This window comes from Carettochelys insculpta, chromosome 17 (assembly GCF_033958435.1).
Source record: "Carettochelys insculpta isolate YL-2023 chromosome 17, ASM3395843v1, whole genome shotgun sequence".
NCBI classification, from domain to species: Eukaryota; Metazoa; Chordata; order Testudines; family Carettochelyidae; genus Carettochelys; species Carettochelys insculpta.
The window spans coordinates 32542310-32565132 of NC_134153.1; the positions used below are offsets into that span (position 1 = coordinate 32542310).

A 22823-nucleotide genomic window follows, 5' to 3' on the forward strand; every position below is an offset into this window, starting at 1 on the left:
TGTGGTCAGTCATTGCGCACTCGGGGTCTGCTGTGCTGTCTGCACAGAGCTGGGGCAGCACACACCCCGAACATTGAATCACACTCCATCGCTCACCATGTATTTTATGAATCTGATCTCAGAACTGTACTCAGGTCTGCCTGTAGACTGATCTTTTAACCAATACTCACTCTCGTCTGTCTTAACACATTTTAGTTAAAAAGAATTGGCTGTGTGCGTGATTGGGTAAGAGCTGAAATATTCATTAACTCGAGAGGCAATGTTTCCAGTCCTTTCGGATTGGTGGAATTTTCTCATATGATGAGTAATATTTTCAGTAAGTGTCATCATCCCTGATGTGGATGTCTGAGTGCCAGCGAAAGGTTGGGTTGCTATACGGGAACTGTGTTGTTGGCTGTATTGTAGAAGTTGTTTTGTGCTGGCTCAGTAAATCTAAATATTAGAATACCCACTAGCACTGGGGATTGGCTGCCCCATTCTTTGCAGTTTTCCCTAATTGAGTAACTCCCGTATGGCTCCCTGGAACCATCAACAGCAGCTTAGAGTCTGGACTCTGTTTGAAAGAGATGCCAAACATATCCAAAATGTCTCAGGGCGAGAGTCCGCCTGCTCTTCACTGCATCCTTGAGGATTCAATCATGAAACTGTTCTGCTCTGAAAACCAGTAGTCCAGTCTCTGCTCAGACCCTGAGACGCAAGCTGCTCACTTGAAGAATCATCATGGAGACAAACAATAATCTATCCAAGAGGAGGGCCAAGCACAGCCACTCGGTTCCAGGGCTGTTCAACCTTCCTGACAATTTTCACTCCAGCTTAGAACTCCTCTGGCCTACCCACCCTGGATCTCCTTAAAGCAAGGCCAGGGGATGCATATCCCTCTGGACGACTCTCGCAGGTAGGAACTGAAACCCATCTCCCAACGACCTGCTACTTTCTCCATAGGGTGATTCACCCTGAGCTCCCGCAATCAACTCACTTCCCTGCTCATCCACTGCAGCACACTGCTCACAGAAACTACCATGGAAACTTCTCTCTTCAGGAATCTTCCTATGAAACTACCCCTCTTTTTATTGGCCTACAAAAGGATTGCTCTGTGGAGCTGCAAGCTCACGCCGAGTTTCACCTCCAGCACCTGAAGAGGAGTTTCATATAACCCAAGTTGCTACAGTCCTGGGCCAAAGAGTTAGACAGATTTTCTTTCCCTCTGCACCTCTCCTCATAGGCAACATGCAGGTTACAGGTGGACACAAGCTTAGGAACACTTCCCTTTTGGGTTTCTGTTAAGTCCAGAACCACCTCTAGGACAGTGGCAATACCCTCAGCTGGCTCAGGCTCAGAGGCACCATCTGCCTGCTCCACAGGCAAAGGACAGGGGTACATTCTCCTTCATTAGGCCCACTGCTGTTAGCAACAGGCAAACAATTGGAAACAGTTTTTCTTTCAACAGAGAAACTGCTGCTTTTCACAAACTGGGGCTTCTACCTTGTTCAAGCGCCATGGCACTAACTTTACTGGACAGCAATCCACCTAGGTCCAGCACAGCAAGAAGCTGTTTTAAAATTTTTGTCACACGTACAAAATGTTCTTCTGATTCCAAAGGCCCAGCCCCATTACCAGATCACCATAGCTCACCCAGAAACATGGCACACAACCGAGATTATCATCTTTGGCAAGACAAAGTTTCAAATGCAGACATCCTGTCAAGATCTGGCACACCCATCCTCAGCAATTCTCAACAGCAGAAGACTACGATGGCTTGGTCATGTGAGAAGAATGAGTGACAAACATCTTCCCTCTTCAATGAGCTGTCATGTGGTTTGAGAACAAGAGGAAAACCAAAGCTAAGATTCAAGGATGCATGCAAAAATACCGTGAAAAAATTCAACATCGATCCAAAATCCTGGGAATCTACATCATCAGCTTGAAATACATGGCAACAATTGCTATGACAGGGCACATTATCCTTCGATAGTAATGTGCAAGCCACGCAAAAGAACTTTGTCTTAGAAGGAAAAACTCTCAGACTCAAGAATTCGGAAATAGACTGACATTCGGTGATTATAATCATCCATGCAAATCCAATATTGGACAGATAAGCCATTAGAGAAGCTGCAAACTCAAACACTGCCCACAGATCCTCACCACTGCTGCTAGCCACCATCTCTCAAGACATCTTTGGCAGACTATAACAACTTTGCAGACATGTCACATGGTATATTTGGCATATCTCGTTGAAATTTTACAATATTCATAATGTCCTCAAGTGCCCACGAAATTCCATCCTGCATCACAGCTAGCATGTGATGAATTAGCACTAACTCAATGTAAGGAAGACAATGACTGTGGCACAAGATGTGCTGGTCACAGCAGAGAGTTCAATAGTTAACACTGTGCTAGAAGTTATACACAAGCTCTGCGTTAGGGTCAACCTGCCTCAGATGACTTAGCTGTAGATGACAAGCTTAGTTCTCACAATGGAAAGGCAACTACTACTTTCTGTCAACTGACCGAGAGCATGTGGGATACCAGGAAACCGACACTGAAAGGGTCTACCAGGCGCTACTGCTTCGTGGTGAGACGTGGACCACCTACAACACTAACAGAGAGAAAGCTGTGCTCGTCTATAAACTATCAAAACAAAAAAGCAGTAAAGTAGCACTTTAAAGACTAACAAAAAATTTATTAGGTGAAAGCTCACCTAATAAATTATTTTGTTAGTCTCTGAAGTGCTACTTTACTGCTTTTTTGTTCACCTACATTATGAACAGGAGAAGGCTACACACTTTCTTTACCCTCATCTTCTGTGTAAACTAATTGAGAAAACAAAACTGCCACATCTAATGGCTATTTTGAAGCACTAAAGTCTCCTCTGGCTTCATCATCTGCACTAGATGGATGATGGGCACACTACAAAGCATCTCCTGTTTGGAGAATTTATGGATGCTCCAAGGCCACTGTAACCAAGGCTCAGAGTCCAGGACGTTTATAAGAGGGACATGAAACTTTCAGCAGTGCCACCAGATGCTGGAAAGATATAGCTAGTAACAGGCCACCCCGCAGTGTTGTGCTCTGCCAGAAAGCAGGAGAACCAGCAGTGAAGATGGCTGGGTGAGGGGAAAGCAAAGAAAGAGAAGAAGAAAACAGAGCAGACCTCAAGCAATGGTAGCATACCAGCTTCTCCAGCCCTCCTGCCCAGGCGCCTTAGGACTGCACTGTCTATGGCAAAGGCTGTGACTTGAGAACTGGAGGTTAGTCACTTGCAGTGCTGAGGCATGAGGCAAAGAACTGAACTACTCGTTGTTTGTGCCATTGCCTTTTGAGATGGACAGGCGGCTCCACCGTTACAACAGGCTCAGAATGTTTTGTTCCCTCCCCAAGGGCTTTAACCACCTTACAAATGAAAACGCGAACATGCACTTTGCCTGTCACACCCATCCCCCCAGACTTTGACCTAAAGCTGCCAGAAATGCCATCCAGCGCTCTGGGCACGCTCAGAACAGTGAGCGCTCACAATAAACTGGAGCAGTCAATAACTATCACGATAGTCTGCTCATGGAGCTTTAACCACTGAGCAAACAGATGCCCCTCAGTTACACACTCGACCCAGTAGCCACTCTCCCACCCTGCTCCCCAAATGCCCAAGAAAAAGATCCCAGCTCTAGCAGATCAGGGAAGAAGCAAGTCCTAGAGTCAAGGAGCCCTGTTGGACAAGATCCTACTGGCAGTTCCTTCCTTTATGTCGTCAGGCAGTTCCAGTCCTCTACTGACATGGACCATGGTAGTGTGGCAGGTCCACCCCCAAGTACCTCTCAGTGACAAAGCCCTGAATGGAGCAGATTGCACATAAATGGCTTAGGGCCGGTCTCCAATTCCCTAATGCTTCTCTACTTGTCCGGGTCTCCTCAGCTTGGGAGCTCCTTGGAGTAAGGACTGCCTCTCAGGAGTGTCTGGACACCCCTAACACAGGGTTGGGGGCCACTGACCCATAGCAACATGAGTTGTGGACCACAGAGAAGTGAGAAGTTCCCCCACCCCCCATCAAAAACCCAACCCTTGCTGACGTGCCTTGCCTCACACACCAGCCCCGTGGGGCTAGAAGGCGAAGGGGGGACCAAGGTTCTGGGCTTCCCCAGGTCAGACTAACTCTTCTGGGGGCCTGGAGCTAGTAGATTTTGTGGGCCTCCCCTAGGTCAGAAATGAGAGATTCAATGAGCAAGAAAAGGGCAGCTGGGGCGTGGGCTGAAGATGAGGGTGCAGAGACTAGGAGGGAGGTAGGAAGCAAAAATGGGCTGGGGGTCAGGGGTCTGAAGGGAGGTGGTGGGGGTCTGGGTGAGAGCGGGTGAATGACTGGAATGGGGGCAGTGCTTACCCGTGCAGCTCCCCATAGGTACATGTGATTCCATGCCCCCTGCCACTCCCAAGCACTACCCCTCATTGCTCCCACTGGCCACAAATCTGGGCAGTGGGAGCAGGGTGGAAAAATCTCCTGGAGAGCAGTTCCCTGCACTGCTGTTCTCCCAGCTGGAGGGGGAGGAAGTTGCAGCACCCAGAGCTGCTTCCTCCTCCCAGCAGGCAAAGCGTGCAGACCAGATCTGGCCCGTGAGACTTGAGACCTCCCCCGCTGCAGCAGGGAGCCAGAGCTCACTCTCCAGCCATGGGAAGGGGTGTGTGTGGCAGGGTTGAAATGCCTGTGTTAGCTCCCCTCTGGGAGGGGGGCAAGCCCCAAGCCCTGGCTGGCTATGGCCTGTGGGTCATAGGTTCCCCACCCCTGCCCCAACACACAGTACATGCTACCATAAATAAATACAGTAACTATTAAATATGAATAGTAAGTGATGAGGAAGAGAGAAGGCTCAGAAACCCAGGTCCTGTGATACAAACAGATGCCAAATCCACCTGGAAGGTGTTAGAAATTCCTGCTGGCTACAAGAGAACAGAGTGAACTTCACAGTAGAATAACTTGTTCCTGCCTTTCACATGACCAGCACCACCCCATCCTGCACAGCATATCTAACAGCAACACTCTGCAGAGGGCAACCCCTCCTCCAGGCAGCAGAGAAGAGCTCACACCCCAGAGAGACCTGAGCTCTGTTCTTCCTTACTGTGCTTTTACCTACCTTTCCTAGGGACAAGTAGTTCCACAGCTCGCTGGCTGGTTCAGAAATTAAGTACTGTGTTTCTCAGTCCAGCCTCTTCTGGAGAACCAGTCAGAGTGTAAGTGACCAGAATGCTGGAACTGTTTCTTAGCCCCACTCCCTGGGGGAAGACGGCAGTTGCTCTGCCTGGATTGCCAGCAGGGCCAGTCTGATAGCTGTGCTCAGCTCCTCCACAAGGCGGTGCCACACACCTAGCAGCCTAGTGGTCAAAGCACTTGCCTCAGATGTGGCAGATCCAGTTCCGATTCTCCTTGTGAGCAGAAGGGGAGAGTGACATGGGAGATACGTCTGAAAGTGCAATGTTCTGACAGCTGAGTTCTGGGATAGCCCAGCCAGTGTATGTGGAGCCCTGCACCCTGCACTGCTGAAGCCGCTCTAGCTCCGATTAAATACAGAATCACTAGGGAAGAGATAAGGAGAATGTCACCCATTCAGTGATGATTCCTCAGTAACACTTGTTCTTTGAGACATACCAGTTGACAAGCTTTTAATCCATTTAATATGGGCCATCTTCATTCTATGACTCATTTTTTTAATTAAAATTTCATGCGGTGCCAAATTACATGCCACACAAAAGTCTATTTCATGACGCTATTATCTTTGTCAGTGAAACTTGTGATCTCATAGAAATTTAGTTAGTTTCATAGAATCTAGTTTCCATAAATCCATGAACACTTCATCCAGTTCTCCAGGATCCAAAAAACTCAACTTGACTCTGGCTCAACACTTAGGTTACTTGATTTGACGTGTAACAGGTCCTTGCCCATGCTGCCCAGGCCCAGACGTACGTGTGTGTGTGTGTGCGCATGTGTGTGTGCGCATGTGCGTGTAGTACAAGATGATACCACTATTTAGATTACCCTCCTGTAATACTTTATTAAATTGAATCCCATATCAGCTACTCCATTATCTTGCCTTTTTTGGATGACAGACTGGAGGTAGTTACCTGGGTCATCTGTTTACTCTTTTAAATTCTGGCACATCACTGGCTTTCTTTTAGTCATTTGGAATGTTCCCAGTGTTCCAAGACTTAGCGAAAATCAACATTCATGTTCCAATGAGCTCATCAGCCAGCTCTTTAAAAACTCTTGGGTGCAAATTATCTTGACCTGCTGATTTAAAAATGTCCAACTTTAGTAGCTTCTATTCAACTTTCTCCTGATGCACTAGTGGAATGGAAAGAGGGTTATCATATGATGTGACTACATTTGTTTTTCTCATCTACAGAACAGAAATATTTATTGAACACCTCTGCATTATTATTGATAATTCTAACATTCCCCTTCAGCAATGGACCAATACCATTCTTAGGATTCACTTTGTTCCTAATATACTTTAAAAACTGGCTTACTGTAGGTGGGATTCCCTCCAAGCTCTTTTCCACTTGAATTATTCAAAACACTGTCAGTTCTGGAAGAACACTTCACCCAGTTCTCCAGGATCCAAAACTCTCAGTTCAACGCTGGCTCAATACTCAGGTTACTTTACATTAGGCATGTGTATTCTGCAGCTACCTCTGTGCACACAGAGGTCTTATTCATACGACCTGGGTATAAAAGTAATAGCACTCTGAGATTGGTGGAGTCCACACAGCATACTTCCAATGCTTATTCATCTGACAAGAAAGTTCACTGAGTGGCAGATTGTCTGAGCAGAGGAAAGTCAAATATGCTCAAGTAGTTTCTGAAGCACTTGGACAAAAGTGCTCAGACACAATTTTTAAGCCATGGGAGTGTCCAACAGATTTGTTTGCTTCTAGCCTCAGTGCAAAACGCAGCACATTTTGTTCATATATGGAGCCTAGTCAGAGCCAGGCAGTAAGAGATCACCAGCACTGGATAGCTTTCAGACAAGAAAGGACACAGACACACAGGTGCAGACTTGTTTCTTTCTGGGTGATGCTCCACATCTTCTCCACTCCTAGGCCCTGCCACTACTCTGGCTCTTCTCAATTCCCCAGCCTTGCTTTGCTTCTTCCGGCCCCCATTCTGTCCCTCCCCGAAGTACCTCCTGTTCACCAACAAGCAGCTGATCAGCAGGGCCCACCAAACAATGGGTCATCACCAGCTATTTGGGTCTATGCCAGGGTTAGTGTGACATCTTTTCCACTGTACACCAATCTACAGTGTAATCAATACAGTCAACCAGGACTGAGCCACAGTGAATATCAGAACATAACAGATACAGTGGGTCAGGCCAAAGGTCCACCTAGCTCAGTATCCTGTCTTCTGACCGTGATCAATACCAGATGTCCCAGAGGAAGCAAACAGAACAGGAGTAAGTACTGCACCCGTCTGGGGAGATATTTCAATATCTGCCTTTGGACCCAGACCTATGGACTTAGCAGGAGGCATGAGTTTGGCATTATGACCTGAGCGTACTAAATTTAATGACACGGGGACTGAACACTTGCACTCTGCTGATGAACAAAACGTTACACTGAAGCCCAGTAAAGAGCATGTCTCTGATGTTACTTCAGATAACGCAAAAGCATTCTATTCGGGTCAGCGAGTAGCAGGACAGTCCCCTCGCATGCTCAAGTTCCTTTAGCTCTGGAGTTTCAGTTATTCCTTGGATGTTATGATCTATTAATGTCTGTGAGGTTCATTTATCAGCAATTCCAGCATTTTGCCAGTGGATTAATTGGATGTTTTGGTCTGATCATAAACTAGTAAAGGAATTTCTTAAAGGATGAGCAAATGCGTATCTCCCATTTAAATCTCCCACCCTTCTTAGGGCCTTACCCTGGTACTGTCCCACCTCACGTAGCCTCTCTTTGAGCCTCTGCCCAAGTGTTCATTGTTTCACCTCTCGCCCGTCCATCAAACATTTGCCTCTGCTCAACCCCGCCTCCTCCGACCACATTGCACACTCTGGGCTCATACCACCTTCCCACTCTGCAGTCTTCACCACCAACAGGCTCCTTCCTTTGTGCAGACCTCAGATACTCAAATCTCCTTTCTCCACTGAAGAGACAGGCTCCTTTCCTATCACTTTACCTCTTTCAAACGCTAAGGAAAGGAGCACAAGTTCCACAAGCAGGCCCAGAAGCCACAAAGTCTGGCCAGCTAACCCTTGTCCTTTCCCTTTGCCCTCCTGCACCCTTCCTGTAGCTCTCTGTCTGGATTTAGTCTCCTGGCCAGGCTCTCTGGCCTGCTTCAGCCATTGGAGCCCTGAATGACACAAGAGGAGCAGATACTGCCTGCTGGCCATAACCTCAACATGGGTGCTGATCTAAGCCAGAATACAGCGGATGGCGTTGGCTCCTACCTTTCACTTCCACAGCCCTTTGTGTAAGGGGAATGTACAGGCAGCAAGGGATGGAGAGAGCACTGTGCTGGTAGGCAGAACTGCTGTCAGGTGGTGAACATTAGAGCAGTCCCCAGAGCCGGAGCCAGGATGAGAATGTGGAAGCTGGAAACAGCTGCCTGATGGCCCCTTACCCTCCCTGCCGTAGGAGGGAATTTAGCCCAGAGACTGTAAGGTCTGCTAGGGAGGAAATGTACCTTTGTGTGTCTGTGAGATACCCAGCAGCTCCCCTGGGCCCAGTACAAACAAACACAGGGATAACGTAGCTCACCATAGATTTTCTGAATTCCTTGGAGATCATCCTGTGGGAGTTTGAAGTTGTGTGTTTCCATGTACTGGTAAAAAGGAGCCATAATCGCACTGGGGTCATTGGAGTGTTCCAGGCCCAGTGCGTGACCCAGCTCATGGACAGCAACCAGAAAGAGATCATTCCCTATGGAGAAAATACACATGCCGTTACCTTCCCAGCCAACAAGTTAATAACGCTGCGCCCACTGACAACACCTTGACATTCTGCACAACAGAATCAACCTTGGATATTGTGCAACCAATAGTAACACCCCCCATCTAGTGGTGCAGGGGAAGAGGCAGAAGAAAAAGGGTCTGCTCATTTGGATGTATGGTGGTGACTGATACAAGCTAAATATTGGAGACTGACTAAGTGGGTGGGCAGAGCGAGACTACTCCCCCGTCCCCATGTGCTAATGACCAGAGCTGAACCAACATGAAGAAGTGCTAGCAGTGGGACCGACAGTCACCAGAGGCTTGGGGGCAAGGTGTGGGAAGGGGCTGGCTCCATAAGGGGAAGAGCCTTGTGGGGAAGGGACGGTGCCAAAGGCAGTCAGGCAACACCCACTTACTTAGGGGAAACTCATTGGCACACAGGTATAGTCTGGACTCTGCCCCTCCACTGCGGGGACAGAAGAGCAAGTTCACAGCGCCCACTTACTTACTTACCCCAACAGGGCCACCTGAAGCCTGGCCCCCGGCCCTCGCAAGCCAGGCTGAGCGCTGCTGCTGTGACTTTCAAAGGGGCCCAGAGCTCCAGCTGCCACTGTCTCTCTTGCAGCAGCAGTGGTGGCTGGGAGCTCCGGGCCCTCTGCAGTTGGCCCCCTTGCTCCTCCCTCCCCCACCGTGGGCAGGCCTAAAGTGCTGAATTGTTCCTGGTGCAGACCCATACCAAACCACTCTCCTCCAGTGCAAGGTGCAATCAGGAAGGGACAGTGCCGAGGGGGCCCATCCATACTCCAAACTGCAGGTACAATACCCAGCCTCCATGAGCTCTGCTTTCAGTCTACGAGCACCACCAGACCTAGCATGACTGTGTCCCCTCCAGCTGGACGTGCAGACAGAGCCTACAGCATGATTCCTCCCCCGCACTGCTCCTGGGGCGATGAAGCTAAGGAGAATTCTCACACTCACCTCAGCTGCTCCCCTTCGCCAGGGAGGTGGGAAAGTGAACAATTTGCTGCATTCCTCACTCTGGCTGGGAAGCACAGGGGGCAGACAAACCTGGGTCTGCCCCATCTGGGAGACATGCACTCCTCCCTGAGCTGTGCCTGCTGGAGGGGCAGTGACCACAGAGAAGCACTTCTCATCTGGCCCCAAGCTGCTGTCGTGAGAGCACGTGGAGGTAGTCCTCTGTCCCGGGGCAGCCTGCAGACTGAACCCGCATCCCTACAAAATGGGTGCATTCCAGTTCAAGTTAAAGCAGACTCCACGGTCTAACCCATTCTGCTTCACCAGGTGACCATGGGCTTAACCCACCTTCACATTTGGGACAGAGGTTCTCCTGTATGGATGGTAAAGGTGTGAAACCTGGGTGGAGTCCCTCTAACGGTGCAGATTCAGCCTGAGCCTCAATGACAAATAAAAGGGGCTTAGGCTATAAATCAGAGGCTCTTCCACAACTTCACTTGCTATTGGCCTAACTTTGGTCCCACTGAAGTCAAGGGTAAAACGTGCACTGACTTTTAACAGGGGCAAGGTTGACTTTAACAGGAGCAGTTAGGGCAATGCTGAGTGCTCTTCAAAATCCTGCCCTACATGTTACAAAGACATCGACTTTTGACCATTCATACTTACGAGCAACCTCCAGCTCACCTCTGCCAGCAGGGTGCTCCAGCCGCACACCTGGGGCTCCCCTCCAACCCCCGCAGACCCGACTCCATCCCCCATGCCCGAACCCACCTGCATACCTGGGCCTTGACACCCCCCCCAGCCCCAGATCAGCCTGCATGGGGTTTCAGCCTGCCCCACCCTACTCAAGCACCCAGGCTCAGTGCACCCGATTTAACCTCTCCCCCACCTGGCTCAACTTCCTTGCAGCCCCAGCTCACCCCCCCACCCCATGCGGGTGGTTCCGACTTCAACCTGTGCCTGGGGTCCAGATCCCAGCCCCCAGCGGGGCTACAACCCCCCTCCACTCAACCACCCTGCCCCAGTGCACCTCCTGTTCAACCCCCAACCCAGCTCAACCCCTCCCTCCTGCAGCCCCAGCTCACCCTCCCCCACTGTGCTTGGGACTCCAGCTGTCAGCCGGTGCTGGTGCGCGCAGGGGCTCTATTCCCCCACCAGCTCAACCCACCCCTGCCCTGGTTCACCCCCATTCAATCCCCCCTCCACCCAGCTCAACCACCTTCATCCCCAGCTGACACCCCCCCCCCGCCAGCACACAGGGCTCTCAGCTGCCAGTGCATGCGGGGCTCCAGCTGTCAGGCGCATGAGGCTCTACCCCCCCACACACACACAGCTAATCCCCCCACCCTGGTTCACCCCATTCAACCCCTCCCCCCCCGCCAGCCCTAGCTCACACTGCCCAGCGAGCAGGGCTCCAGCTCCAACCCGGCTACCCACCACCCCTGCAGCCCCGGCTCCAACCCCCTGGCTGAGCTCAACTCCCTGCTGCCTGAATCCAACCCCCTGCATGCCCCAGCTCAGCTGCACCCTCCTACCACCCCTGCCACCCTAACTCACCCCAGGCTGAACCCCCTGCTCCCTCCCAGAGCCCCAAGCCAAGCCCTCCCTGACTTACACAAAATTCAAGGTACGCGAGAGTTGTGTGGACCATAGGCCTTGCGTACCTCAAGGGATTACAGCATAAGGGCACTTCCGACGTCTGACCGAATCGAGTTACGAGCAGGTGTTCAGAAGTCATTCGTAACCCGTTCGTAAGTCACAGACTATCTGCATAACATTATGATACATTATGATCACAGTATGATAGACATGTCAGGCTGGGATGCACTGTGAGCGGTCAGCTAGCCCAGTCCCACCTGCTGGGGGGGAGCCAAACAAACCTAGGCCATCTGTAGACAGGTGGATTGGCTGCTCACAGACCCAGAGGGGAGGGGGCTCTCACTGAGCCCTGGTGACCAGAGCCACACCATGCTCTAACCTCCTGCCAGAAGTCAGTGGGCAGGACCAAAACTGCAAAAGGCAGCCAGAGAACTGACACCTTCCTGGACTTCAAACTGAAGACCGGCCAGGAGCACCACAACCATTTAGACCTGCACTCAGAGGATGTGCAAGCCCTGGATGAGGCCTCCTTCCCCGACAACTGGGACAACCTTCTACAGAGCCAGGTATGCCTGGAGCAGGAGGGCATTTTTTGGAAGTAATATTTAACCAACTACTGTTCCCTGCTACTCTCTGAAAGTGTGTGTGAGTGTGAATGCGCTTGTAGTGGGGCACTGTTTGCATGCTGGTGGTAGAGGGCCTAGGCCAGTCCACCAAGGCCCCTCCCCCAGCCTCGCAGGAGGGGCTACTGGACCCAGACTCAGCTGGAAAGAACTAGGAACAGGCAGTGAGGGTCACAGGTTTAAAATGAGGGAACCGGACAGGGGCACCGAGCAGAGAACCCTGGACTGCACCCGCTGCTCCTCGAAGCTGGGTGAGGAGCCAGTGGACGCCGTCCAGAACTATGCCCGGATGCTACGATAAGGGAGGAACGGAAGTAGGCCCCACAGTTGCAGAGTGCCCCCCATCCACCATCCTCCTCCTGGTGTGACAGATTGCGGCTTTGGTGAGGGCCAGGAGGAGGTGGCCGAGGAGGTCTCACGACTTTGTGGGGGCCACAGATAGGGTGTGGGGAGAACTGGAGCCAGAACAGGGGCTGCAACCTGGCACACCCTAGTAAGTGTGCACCAGGTTTTCCCTCACACCGCAGAAGGGACAGGCTTCAGGGACAGGGGTGAACCACACCAAGTCCAGGCCTGTGCTCATGGCTCCCTGAAGAAGCTGCCTACTGCTGTCCCTGGTGCGTCTCAGGATTAAGGTGGAACACAGGCTGGCCCACTGGGGCTCCTCATCCTCCTTAGGTGTCAGGTAGTTCCGCCATTTGTGTCAGGGCAGGACTGGAGGGTGAGGAAATGGAGCGTGTGGGGCACGAGCACGTACAGATGTTCTCTAGGTGCAGTTCTAGAGCAGACCAGCTGCAACTGGTGCAGCCAGCTGGCAGTGTGAGGCCAGGGAGGGGCTTGTGGAACTGGAGCCCCACAACCAGCACCAGAGTTGCAATGGGTGGGCAAGGGCCTACCTTCTCACAGGGTTTGCTCCAGGAAGGCACTAGACCGTGCAGGTTGGTGGGGAACTCTGGGGCTGAGTTCCAGGGTCCTGCAACACCACCATGCCTGGCAGGGAGCTGCTGGGGAATCCCCTACTCGGCTGCAACTGGAGGGAGGTGCTTGGGATCCCTAGCCTAGCTGGGGCTGGCAGGGAGCTGCAGGGGATCCTCACTGCATGCAATGGCTGGGGGGTACCCACAGCCCATGGCGGCTCAGAGCTTTGGGAGAGCCACAACTTCACAGCTCAGAGAGGCATCAGGACCCTACAATACCCAGACCCTAGATTGAAGTCACAGATTCTGTAACATCCATGACTGCCCTGAGAAAAATCACAGCTTTATTTATTAGTAATGTAGTAACAGCTGAAGACCACACAGGGGACCTGGACTGCGGGGTGAGGGGCCAGGCCCTCCCAGTTTTGAAAGTCGAGGGGCTGGGCCTATCTTCTTTTTGCAACACGTTGAGCCTCCTGCCCCTCCTCTTCCTTGCAAGGCCCTGCCAGCTGCCAAGGCTGGAACCTGGCCCAGCTATGAGCAGCCTGGGGAGCTGTGGGGAGCCACAGACCCTCCCCCCTGCCCTGGATGCAGGCCCAGGACATGGGACCAGGACTGCTCTATCCCCACACTCCCTGACCTTCCAACTAACTTTTTGTCTCATTCTTGTGTAGGGAGATCTGCCCTTCCCAAAGTTTTCAAGCTAGGTGAGAAAAAGCAGAGTATGCTTCCAGAGAAGGGAAAAGGCACTGATCACTGCAAGGTGTACTTGTAATAAACTACAACAAACCTACAGCCCTTCAGGACAGGAGATGGTCTAGAACAACCCAAAATGCTTACAGTTTCTAAAGAATACTGATGCAGCTGTGCCCAGTCCAAAAAGTGCCTCCATTGTACCCGACACCTGATTCTAACTTTTCTACTCAGGTTAAGGATCACCTTAGTGGCATTCAAACATGAGCGTTCTGTTTCCAACAGCCATCTCAAAGGATATGGAATGATCCTGGATTAGGATTCTTGTTCATCCCCCACCTTTGGCTAAGAGACGCAAAACTGGGGAACCCTGACTGGTGGTAGGGCAGACATTGCGAGAAGTTGTATGAACCAGAAATCTCCAGGCCAGTGGCGAGTTCAGAGAATGATGCTGGCTTTGTTGCAATGTATTTTCCCTAAGACTTATGGAGGCAGGTGAATAGGAGGAAAGGTATATTAGAGGCAGTCTGTCCAAGATGGCAGCAGAGCACTGCCTTGGGAATCACAATCCCTGGCTCCCTTGGACCAATAGCATAGCAGAATACCCCGCTGCAGGCCCATACCTCCCTTAGGACTATGCCATGCATCTCCCACTCATATGCGATGGATGACCCAGTTCCAAGGTCTGACAGTGTCCTGGCAGGAAGGTGCAATCTTGCCCCTCCTTGTTTGCTTTTATATGGTGGTAATAATGTCCCACATTATTTGAATATGGTGCGAGACTATAAACAGAAAGGCGGCCTTGCACACAAGTAGGACCATCCCTATGTACCAGAAAGCTTAAACCTAGCACAGCCTCGTGTGAGCCAGATGCTCTGATCAGTGTGACCGGGCAGGTGAGCACCCCACTTTTGAAGACAGGCATCTGTCAGTATGGTGGCCATGAAGGAAGCTCCCCCTATGATCTTTTCCCTGGTTCAATGACAAAGTTAGAGAGGTAAGGGCTCTAGCAGAAATTACTCGCCTGGAGTTGATGCAATCCTTGTTTGGTCAGTAGGCTAAGAGTTGAGCCAAGTCCGCAAGCACTTTAAGGAAGGTCTGGCAAAAGCAGCCAGATAGGCCGTGTGTACCTAACAGTGAGTGGCACTTATATGCTGTGATTCGTGGTCTGCGAATGATGTGTGAAATCAGGGTGCTCATTGCATGAAAACTTTCAGAGGGGAAGAACAGGCTTGTAAAAATTGAACTCCTGGCCCGAGGATGTTGTGAAGACTAGGACTTTAACAGGGTTCAAAAAAGAACTAGATAACTTCATGGAGATTTGGCCCATCAGTGGCCATTCGGCAGGATGGGTAGGAATTGGGTGCCTAGTCTGTTTGTCAGAGGCTGGAACTGGATGATAGGAGAGGGAGCACTTGCTGATTTCCTGTTCTGTTCACTTCTTCTGGGGGATTTGGCATTGGCTACTGTCAGAAGACAGGACATTGGGCTAGAAGGACCTTTGGTCCGACCAAGAATGGCCATTCTTATGAGTACAGCCTTGCTCCCATAAAGTTTGTCTTTGTTAATAACAAAATGGATTTACCTTCATATATGCAAGCAGCTAGGGCTGCTAATAGTTAAGATCAACCTCCCAGGCATATCATCGGGGCTGCCACAGAGAAAATCTGTCAACAATGTATGCTGTCAGCCTACAGGGGAGGATTTGAAACTGGAATTGTTCCTGGCTGACCCTAAAGACTCAGGAACTTTCTGTAAAACAAGTGAACGTGTACATAGAAACATGCTGTGAGAGCTGTGCACAATATTCATTCAAGAAGGGTCATGAAGGGAGGGGATTAGAGACACTAGGGTAAGCATCCTCTGGCAGGGAGTTCCACAGGTTGACTGTGCATAGTATAAAGAAATACTTGTTTGTTTTATATGTGCTGTCACTAAAACTAACAATAATGTAAAAAACAGGAATAAAAACATAAGATCAATACGATTAAACAAGTTTGAGCCTACTGCACTCCCTCTGTAGTATGTTGCCATCAAACTAAGGAAAATTAGCATCCTGAAAAAACAGCTAAAACACTGAAAAGTGCTAAACCAACCCTGGTGGTAGGGACTTACCACCATGTGCTTCTTCACATTGGTCTTTTTAACTTGCCCGATACTATTCTTACTTATGTTGTCATTTTTCAGTGTGAAGGGGCAGGGATGACACCAAATAAAAAACTTATGATAAAAAGTAACAAGATGAACAATGTACACTGCCCTCTGATTTTATAACTTTAAAATCTCATGTTACATAACGAAGTGGTGACTGAAGAAAAACACTCAGTCACTTTTGATTGCTTGTACTGCTGAGAACAAGACTGGAAACCCAAATATACACAGTTGTGGTCTGAGAAAATGGACAAGCACTTCTATTAAAAATTCAGATACTTCTTTTGAGGGACTCTTGTTCTGAATGGCCATACATACTTTGCCATAGCAACCAGGGACTGGTATCTGTTCAACAACACCTGCACTGATTAAGTGAATTACCCAGGAACTGCATGAAATACATAGTTATTCTGAGAAGCTAGAATAGGCAATTCATTAAAATGGGAGAGTTCTTGTGTCCTGTGAGAAAAAACAAAGACCACTTGTGTTCTTCACATGGCATATCTGTTCACGACTTACTAATTTAAACAGTTTGCACGCTTACCGAAGACCTCCCCCATTTCTTTTGTTGAGCATGCCACTATTAACTTGCTAAAATTGTTGAGAGAGAGACCTGCAGAAAAGCAAAAAACCTACAGGTATGGCAGCCAAAACCAGTTGTTCAACTAGCCCCAGGGGCACTAGCTTAACCATACCTCCTGGACTAAATGGATTCCTCCAGTAGTCAGTGAAAGATCAGTACCATATACAGTGTACACAGAAAACAGTCTCACATGCCAGCAGTATTTTGGAGAACTTTTAGCAGAACCTACAGTTGTGGCTTCTGTGCTCTGTAATACTGACGTGACAGTTTTGCAAATTCAGTCCCAATGCTTCACTGTAAGCATAAACAAACATTTTAAATAGTTTGCTTGCATTTTCTATACAGCTATGCTAAAAAACAAAACGCATTCCCATAGTGATGTATCTTGCATATTAACAATTACTGAATACCCCACTTTATCAGTGCACATTAAGATTTCTAAAAATTACTAAATTGGTAGCAGCTATACTAAAATCTTTTTTTAAAGAAAAGCACAGTATGGAAAAAGGGCTTTGTTACTGACCAGCTGTTGCGGGAGAGGATTTTTTTTTGGTGAGTATATTTCAAGTTTCAAACTGAACAGCCAACTAAATCTTCGGGATGAGTCAACACTAATTATAAAACATAATTATGGAAACTAATCTAGAAATGAAAAGGTAATACTACTTGCAGCTGAAGGACGTCATCTATAATAAAAGGGATAACAGTCAGCCACATGGGGAGAAAGCCCCTATACCAAGGGGAAATTTTTCCCAATTCTGGCAACAGCACTTGGCGGGGCAGGGGGGTAACCACACACACTGAATGAAAGCTACAGTGAGGGGGGAATACAACTCAGTGAAACAGTAAGAGGGGAGCCAGACTACCCTTTAAAGGCAAACACTGAGGGGACATTAAACCTTAACTCAGGTACTTTGATACCATGGTGATGAACCTTCACACAACTCCAAATGCTGGTATTAAACACGCTCCTTTTAAGCTACAGTGCTCCAATACTGTTTAAAATTAAATTAAACTTTATTACAAGCATAGCTTTATCTTGACAATGGATTTTTTTTTCAAGGAACTGTTTTGAATCCATAATCTTCTCCATGCATATGAATCTGTAATTGGAGACTTATGTTTCACAGCATTCAGTTAAAGAAAAAAAAAAAAGCTTAACCCTCTTTTTTCAATCTCAGGAAAGACCCATGCTCCCACTGAAGAAAAGGTCTGAAAATAAAACAGCAAGTGTTTGGAGTTACTGGAAGGGAAGGTAAAAACCAAAACGCACGCACAGTCTCTTCACTGTTTAATAGTCAAAAGACACATTTCTGATTCCCAACAAGCATCTTTGAAACAGCCAACAAGACCTCTTTTCTGTCCTGAGACTCAAAATAGGAAATTTCAGGATAAAATCATATTCAGGAAAATTAAGAAATTAACTCAAAACAATGAAACTTGCAAGTGAAACCTTTCTGCTTTCTTACCCCTGTACTCCTTTGATGAGCATACTCAACAGCTTGGTCTGCTTGGGATTTGGATCCAACTTTGCCTGTTTTTTCAGCACTACCCCCTTCCTCACCTACAGGAAAATTTTCTCTGCAGAGGTAATGGCCCAAATCTTTAAAGATCTACACAGCTAAGCATGCATAAATTTTTGCTCACCCCTACATGTACATGCAGGTTTGAAGGTGCACAAACCTCTGATTTGCACATGCATACCAGTGTTTTGTGCAGTTAAGATGGAGTGCATTTATTGTTAACTGGGAACTAACTATCAGTGGAAGAAGAGGGCTCCACTAAACTGCCACTTCCCTGCTATATGCCTATTGTTGACTTTACATTCGTCTTCTTGTTTTAAAAAATTGACCTGCAATCTTACCATCATGATTAGAATTTCCCAGAGTCCATGGTTCATCTGAGTCAAAGTGAGTATCTCCTCCTATTCCTGGTCCAGGAAAGTAAGCATGGGCTAGGAATCCACCCTCTCCATCAAATGGAGAGCTGTCTCCATGGAAACCAGAGGCAAAAAATATCATAATATCTGCTTCCTTCCTGTCACTTTTAATTTCATGATAAGGGACCTCTTCAAAGGTTAGTGGCGTCACTCTCTGCCAAACATCAAATGCCTGACGAATGGCTCTCCTTGTATCAAGCTCTCCAACCTTGGGGGTATAGTTGTGTACACTGTGTGAAAGAGAGAAGAAGGATTAATTAAAGGCACACATCCTATTTAAGTCTTCCCTTTACAACAGCTAGCAATTCTTCTACTGAGGCCAATACTGAACAGAGTCTCAGTTTCTGCAAAAAAACAACAAGTCGTCCTGGGGCACCTTATAGACCAACATATTTTAGAGCATAGCCTTTTGTGGGCAAAGACCTGCTTCATCAGATGCAATGTGACATCCACTGCATCTAACAAAGTAGGTCTTTGCCCACAAAAGCTTATGATCCACAATATCTGTTAGTCTCCAAGTGCCACAGGACTTCTCATTCACTTTCTGCAGACAATTGTATCTGCAACTGTTCACACCTACAATTTAGGTCACTTTTACCCATCATCCATAGCCCACTGAAGCTAACAGGAATCCTTCCTTGACTTCAGTGGACATTGTGTCCAGCCCTGAATGCCTAATTATTAGGAATATAAAATGTTAACCACTTAAAATAATAAGCAGATGTTTATCAGTAAGGTACTTTGTTTACTGATTAAATGCCACTGCTGCCCTGTGCCCACATGTCTGCTAATGGCCCCATGCCAGGGATCCAAACGGTCAGCCCCCCATGACTGGAACTTTGCAGTTGGTCCTCCCCCGAGGTCCTGGATGCCAAGAGTCTTGGCATGAGGCTTGCAGATGTGTGGGTGTGGGGTGGCAGCAAAAGCCACAACCAGAATCCCGTGAAGGGGGCCGGCACCCAGGATCACAGGTGCAGGGCAGGTAGCCAGGAGCCCAGGCACATGAAGCCAAAAGCTGGAAAGCACTTAACCCTCAAATAAATGCTAATTTCAAGTGGGGAGGGGGGCATATAAACGCATAACACACAAAAACTCTCAAAATATTTTTGGCTTACTCTGAAAATGCCAGTATTAGAGACACCTGTATAACCTCTTTTAGTCACCTTAGCACGTGGAATAAGTCACATTCTTTAATGAAAGTGATACTCTATTTCTCCTTCCCTATGGAGGTCTGAACTCAAAACTTTCAGATCTATAGCAAAAACCTCAGACACTCAAGCTCTAAGAATAACTGTCTGGAGAAGCACACTGTTACAATTTATATAAGCAAGTCGCTAAAAGGGGCGCAATGTACGGCTTCCCAATGGATTATGTAATTGTTTGTGAGCCAACACAGCGGTTGGTTTCAGGACCCCTGGGTTCTATTCCTGACTCTGGGAGCACACAGTGCTCCAGAGCTTAGAGCAATAGATCCAGACAGTACAGTTTAGTACATAATTTTGCACTCATTCTGTAAGGCAGTGGGACAAATCTGATATGGTAATTTTAGAGACTTGTGTTCTGGTCCCAACTCAGCTTGAGTTCTCTCTTCTATGAAATAAGCGCACACTAATTGACTCTCCTAAAATAGGCTTATGAAGCCTTGGGTGAAGAGCACAAACAGGCAAAACCCACAGGCCAGATCCAGCCCAGGCTTGCCTTGATGGGGTCTGTAAGGCTTGTGAGAGCTGGTGCTGGACACTGGGGGGGAGAAGGGGTGAGCTGGATCAATACAGGCCATGGGGTTTTCATTCCCCCCTCCTGATTTATGGTACCTAGAAACCATTAGTTCTATTTGTATTGCTTCTCTAATCTCCCTGACCATTTCAGTCACCATCACTATCTTGATCAGGTGGCTGGTAGAGTATTCCAACTGCCATATGCCTATTACTAAAGCATGGAATTTCTATCCATAGGGATTCTGTGCTACAGTTTGATTCTTTTAAGATTTTTACTGTATTTCACTCTACACTTTCTTCCTCATATAGTGCACCACCATCACCAACACAACCCAGTCCTATATATTTTGTGCCTGGTACTACAGTGTCCCACTGACTGACGCCACTTACATCATTTCACACCAGGTATTCAGGTTCACCTATCTCAGTACATAGATTTTATTATTTTTCCATTAGCATGAAGTTACACAATATAGTTAATTTTAGAAATGCTTTCACTAACTCATGTAGCCTGTAAAAAATAAAAATTACACTTACATACCTGCCATTTAGAACAATTTACAGTAAACCCTCAAAATGCACCATTTTGAGTTGCATTTAACTTGCATGAATGCAAGTCAAGCACAAGTCAAAAATCCTGCTCCCCTGCACAGCCCCAGTCTCCACTAATGCATGGCTCTGACTCACCTTCTCCCCACCACCTCCCCTGAAGCCCTAACCCATCCCAGACTTAATCCCCCTGCTCCCTCCCATGGCTAAGGAGACCATATCTCCTTGTCCCAAATATGGGACAGGGAGATACGCAGGGGAGGGGCAGCTCCTCCCAGCTCCACCAAGCCCTGGGGAGCTGGTACCCCACGCTCAATCTCAGGGAAGCAGTGGCCACAGGCGCTCCCAGCCCCAGAGAAGTGGCAGCTGTGGGCACTCCCGGCCCTGAAGCCCTGGGGAAGCAGCAGCAGCAGCCATGGGCATTCCACTGGGGGAAAAAGCCACCCCCCACCCCCACTTAAGTGAAATTCAGGATATATGAAGTTGCACAGGAATCAACCCTCATGTAAATTGTGAGTTTACTGTATTTCAGTACTTCATTGAGTTTTAATACACTGTCAAAAAATGTTTACAGAAAATTCCTGGAAGCATTTACCATGACTCTGGAGTTGATATATATTCAGACTATTAGATCAATAAAAATTAAAATAATAAATTTCTTATGTTTTCTATTTAAGTGATAAAACATTTGAGTGCTTTTCAAAAACAAAAACATCCATTTGTAATATTTGGTATCACCTCTGGAAAAAAAACCCAGTCATGGTTTAAATGACAATCAAAAAGCAAGTAGGCAACATATAATTGCTATGTAGCACTTCTGATTATGTCATTAAAGCACAGGGCCAGATTTACAAAGGCTTCTTCAGATGCTGGTAGACTTTACTAAGCTGTCCAAAATTTTAAGTAAGTTTGGCACCTAACAAATGGCACCCAAATACCTTTGAAAAATCTTGTCCCTAAATGCTTTCAATAATTTTGAAAAGGGGATTTAGAATCCTAAGTCACTTAAACACTAAAAAATTACCTATTATGTTTCTCTAAAGATCTCTAGTATGCATGCAAAGACGCTCGTTCATAGCTCAGTATAAAATATGCATCAAAATATTCTTCACCCTTTAAAAAAATTAAAACATACCTGTATGTTATATGCTTTTGCCTCCATTTTTGTCCAGTTAATGCATATCGCTTATTCCTTCGGCTATGGCTTAAATGGGGATGATCAGGAACCCCACATCGAGGCTTCTTCATCCATCTAAAAAAAATGCCCAAATAATCTACTGCTGAAAAGATGTTAAATCTGGGAAACAATTTAGATGTGATTTTTATTTTTTGTTAAAATTGGTTTAAACCTCAGTTTAATCTGAACCAGGCTTTACAAAAAGAGGAATGATTCTGTCCTGTAAAATATAAGGAATGTGCTGAGCAGAATGTTCTCAGAGAAATCAAGGGTGCCTGTACCTTTCCCCAAAAGAAAAAGATCTAATTAAAAACTCTTTATCCATACTAAGTAACCAGCATATTATGGGAAAGCAGCAAAAGATACAGATCAATTTTGTCCGTCAGACAGCAAATGTACTTAGGGAAGAGGCACAAAATGATTCCTAGAAACAGGAGGAGACAGAAGCGGGTAAAAACAGAAAAGATGTGAGTGAGGGTGAGGCTGAAAGTTACTGGTGTAAGTCTGGCTCTGGGAGTAATCAAGAATGGTCAGAATGAAAAGCCTTGGCCAGAAGTTATTTCCATTGGCTCTCACTCAGTAGAAGCTGACAACTGATAGTTCAATATTTTAGTAACACCCAGTAGCTACAGATATTTGTAGAGTATCTGTTGACAGACGTTTCTATGGGAAGAGATTCTCCAACAAAACTTCTCTTGACAGAGTGCGGCCATACACTAAAATGAATTAAAAGAGCAATCAGCTGGACTGCCTGGCCACTCTTCCAACAAAACAGCCAATAGGAAGTACAGCAGACAGGGCTGCCCAGCATCCTGGAAGCCCCGTCTGTCAACAGAAGGGCCCTCAGAGCATCCACACAGCAGCCCCGTCTGTCAACAGAAGGGCCCTCAGAGCATCCACACAGCCCTTTTGCCGACAGAATTGGCCAAAAAAGGCACTCTTCCTCAGGATTCTCAAGCATTCACAACATCTCTACATCTGTTTTTAATA

At 47.6% G+C, this 22823-nt stretch overlaps 1 protein-coding gene across 3 annotated transcripts in view; it reads right to left on the minus strand.

Moving 5' to 3' along the window:
- MMP24 (matrix metallopeptidase 24) overlaps window positions 1-22823 on the minus strand; it is a 62235-nt gene that overhangs the window by 26493 nt on the left and 12919 nt on the right. For all 3 annotated transcript variants that reach the window (XM_075011542.1, XM_075011544.1, XM_075011543.1), the window contains exons 3-5: window positions 21792-21908; window positions 18315-18619; window positions 8737-8898 (exon numbers count right to left, since the gene is read on the minus strand). In XM_075011542.1, the coding sequence (XP_074867643.1) occupies window positions 8737-8898; window positions 18315-18619; window positions 21792-21908 (584 nt within the window). The remainder of the gene's footprint in view (window positions 1-8736; window positions 8899-18314; window positions 18620-21791; window positions 21909-22823) is intronic.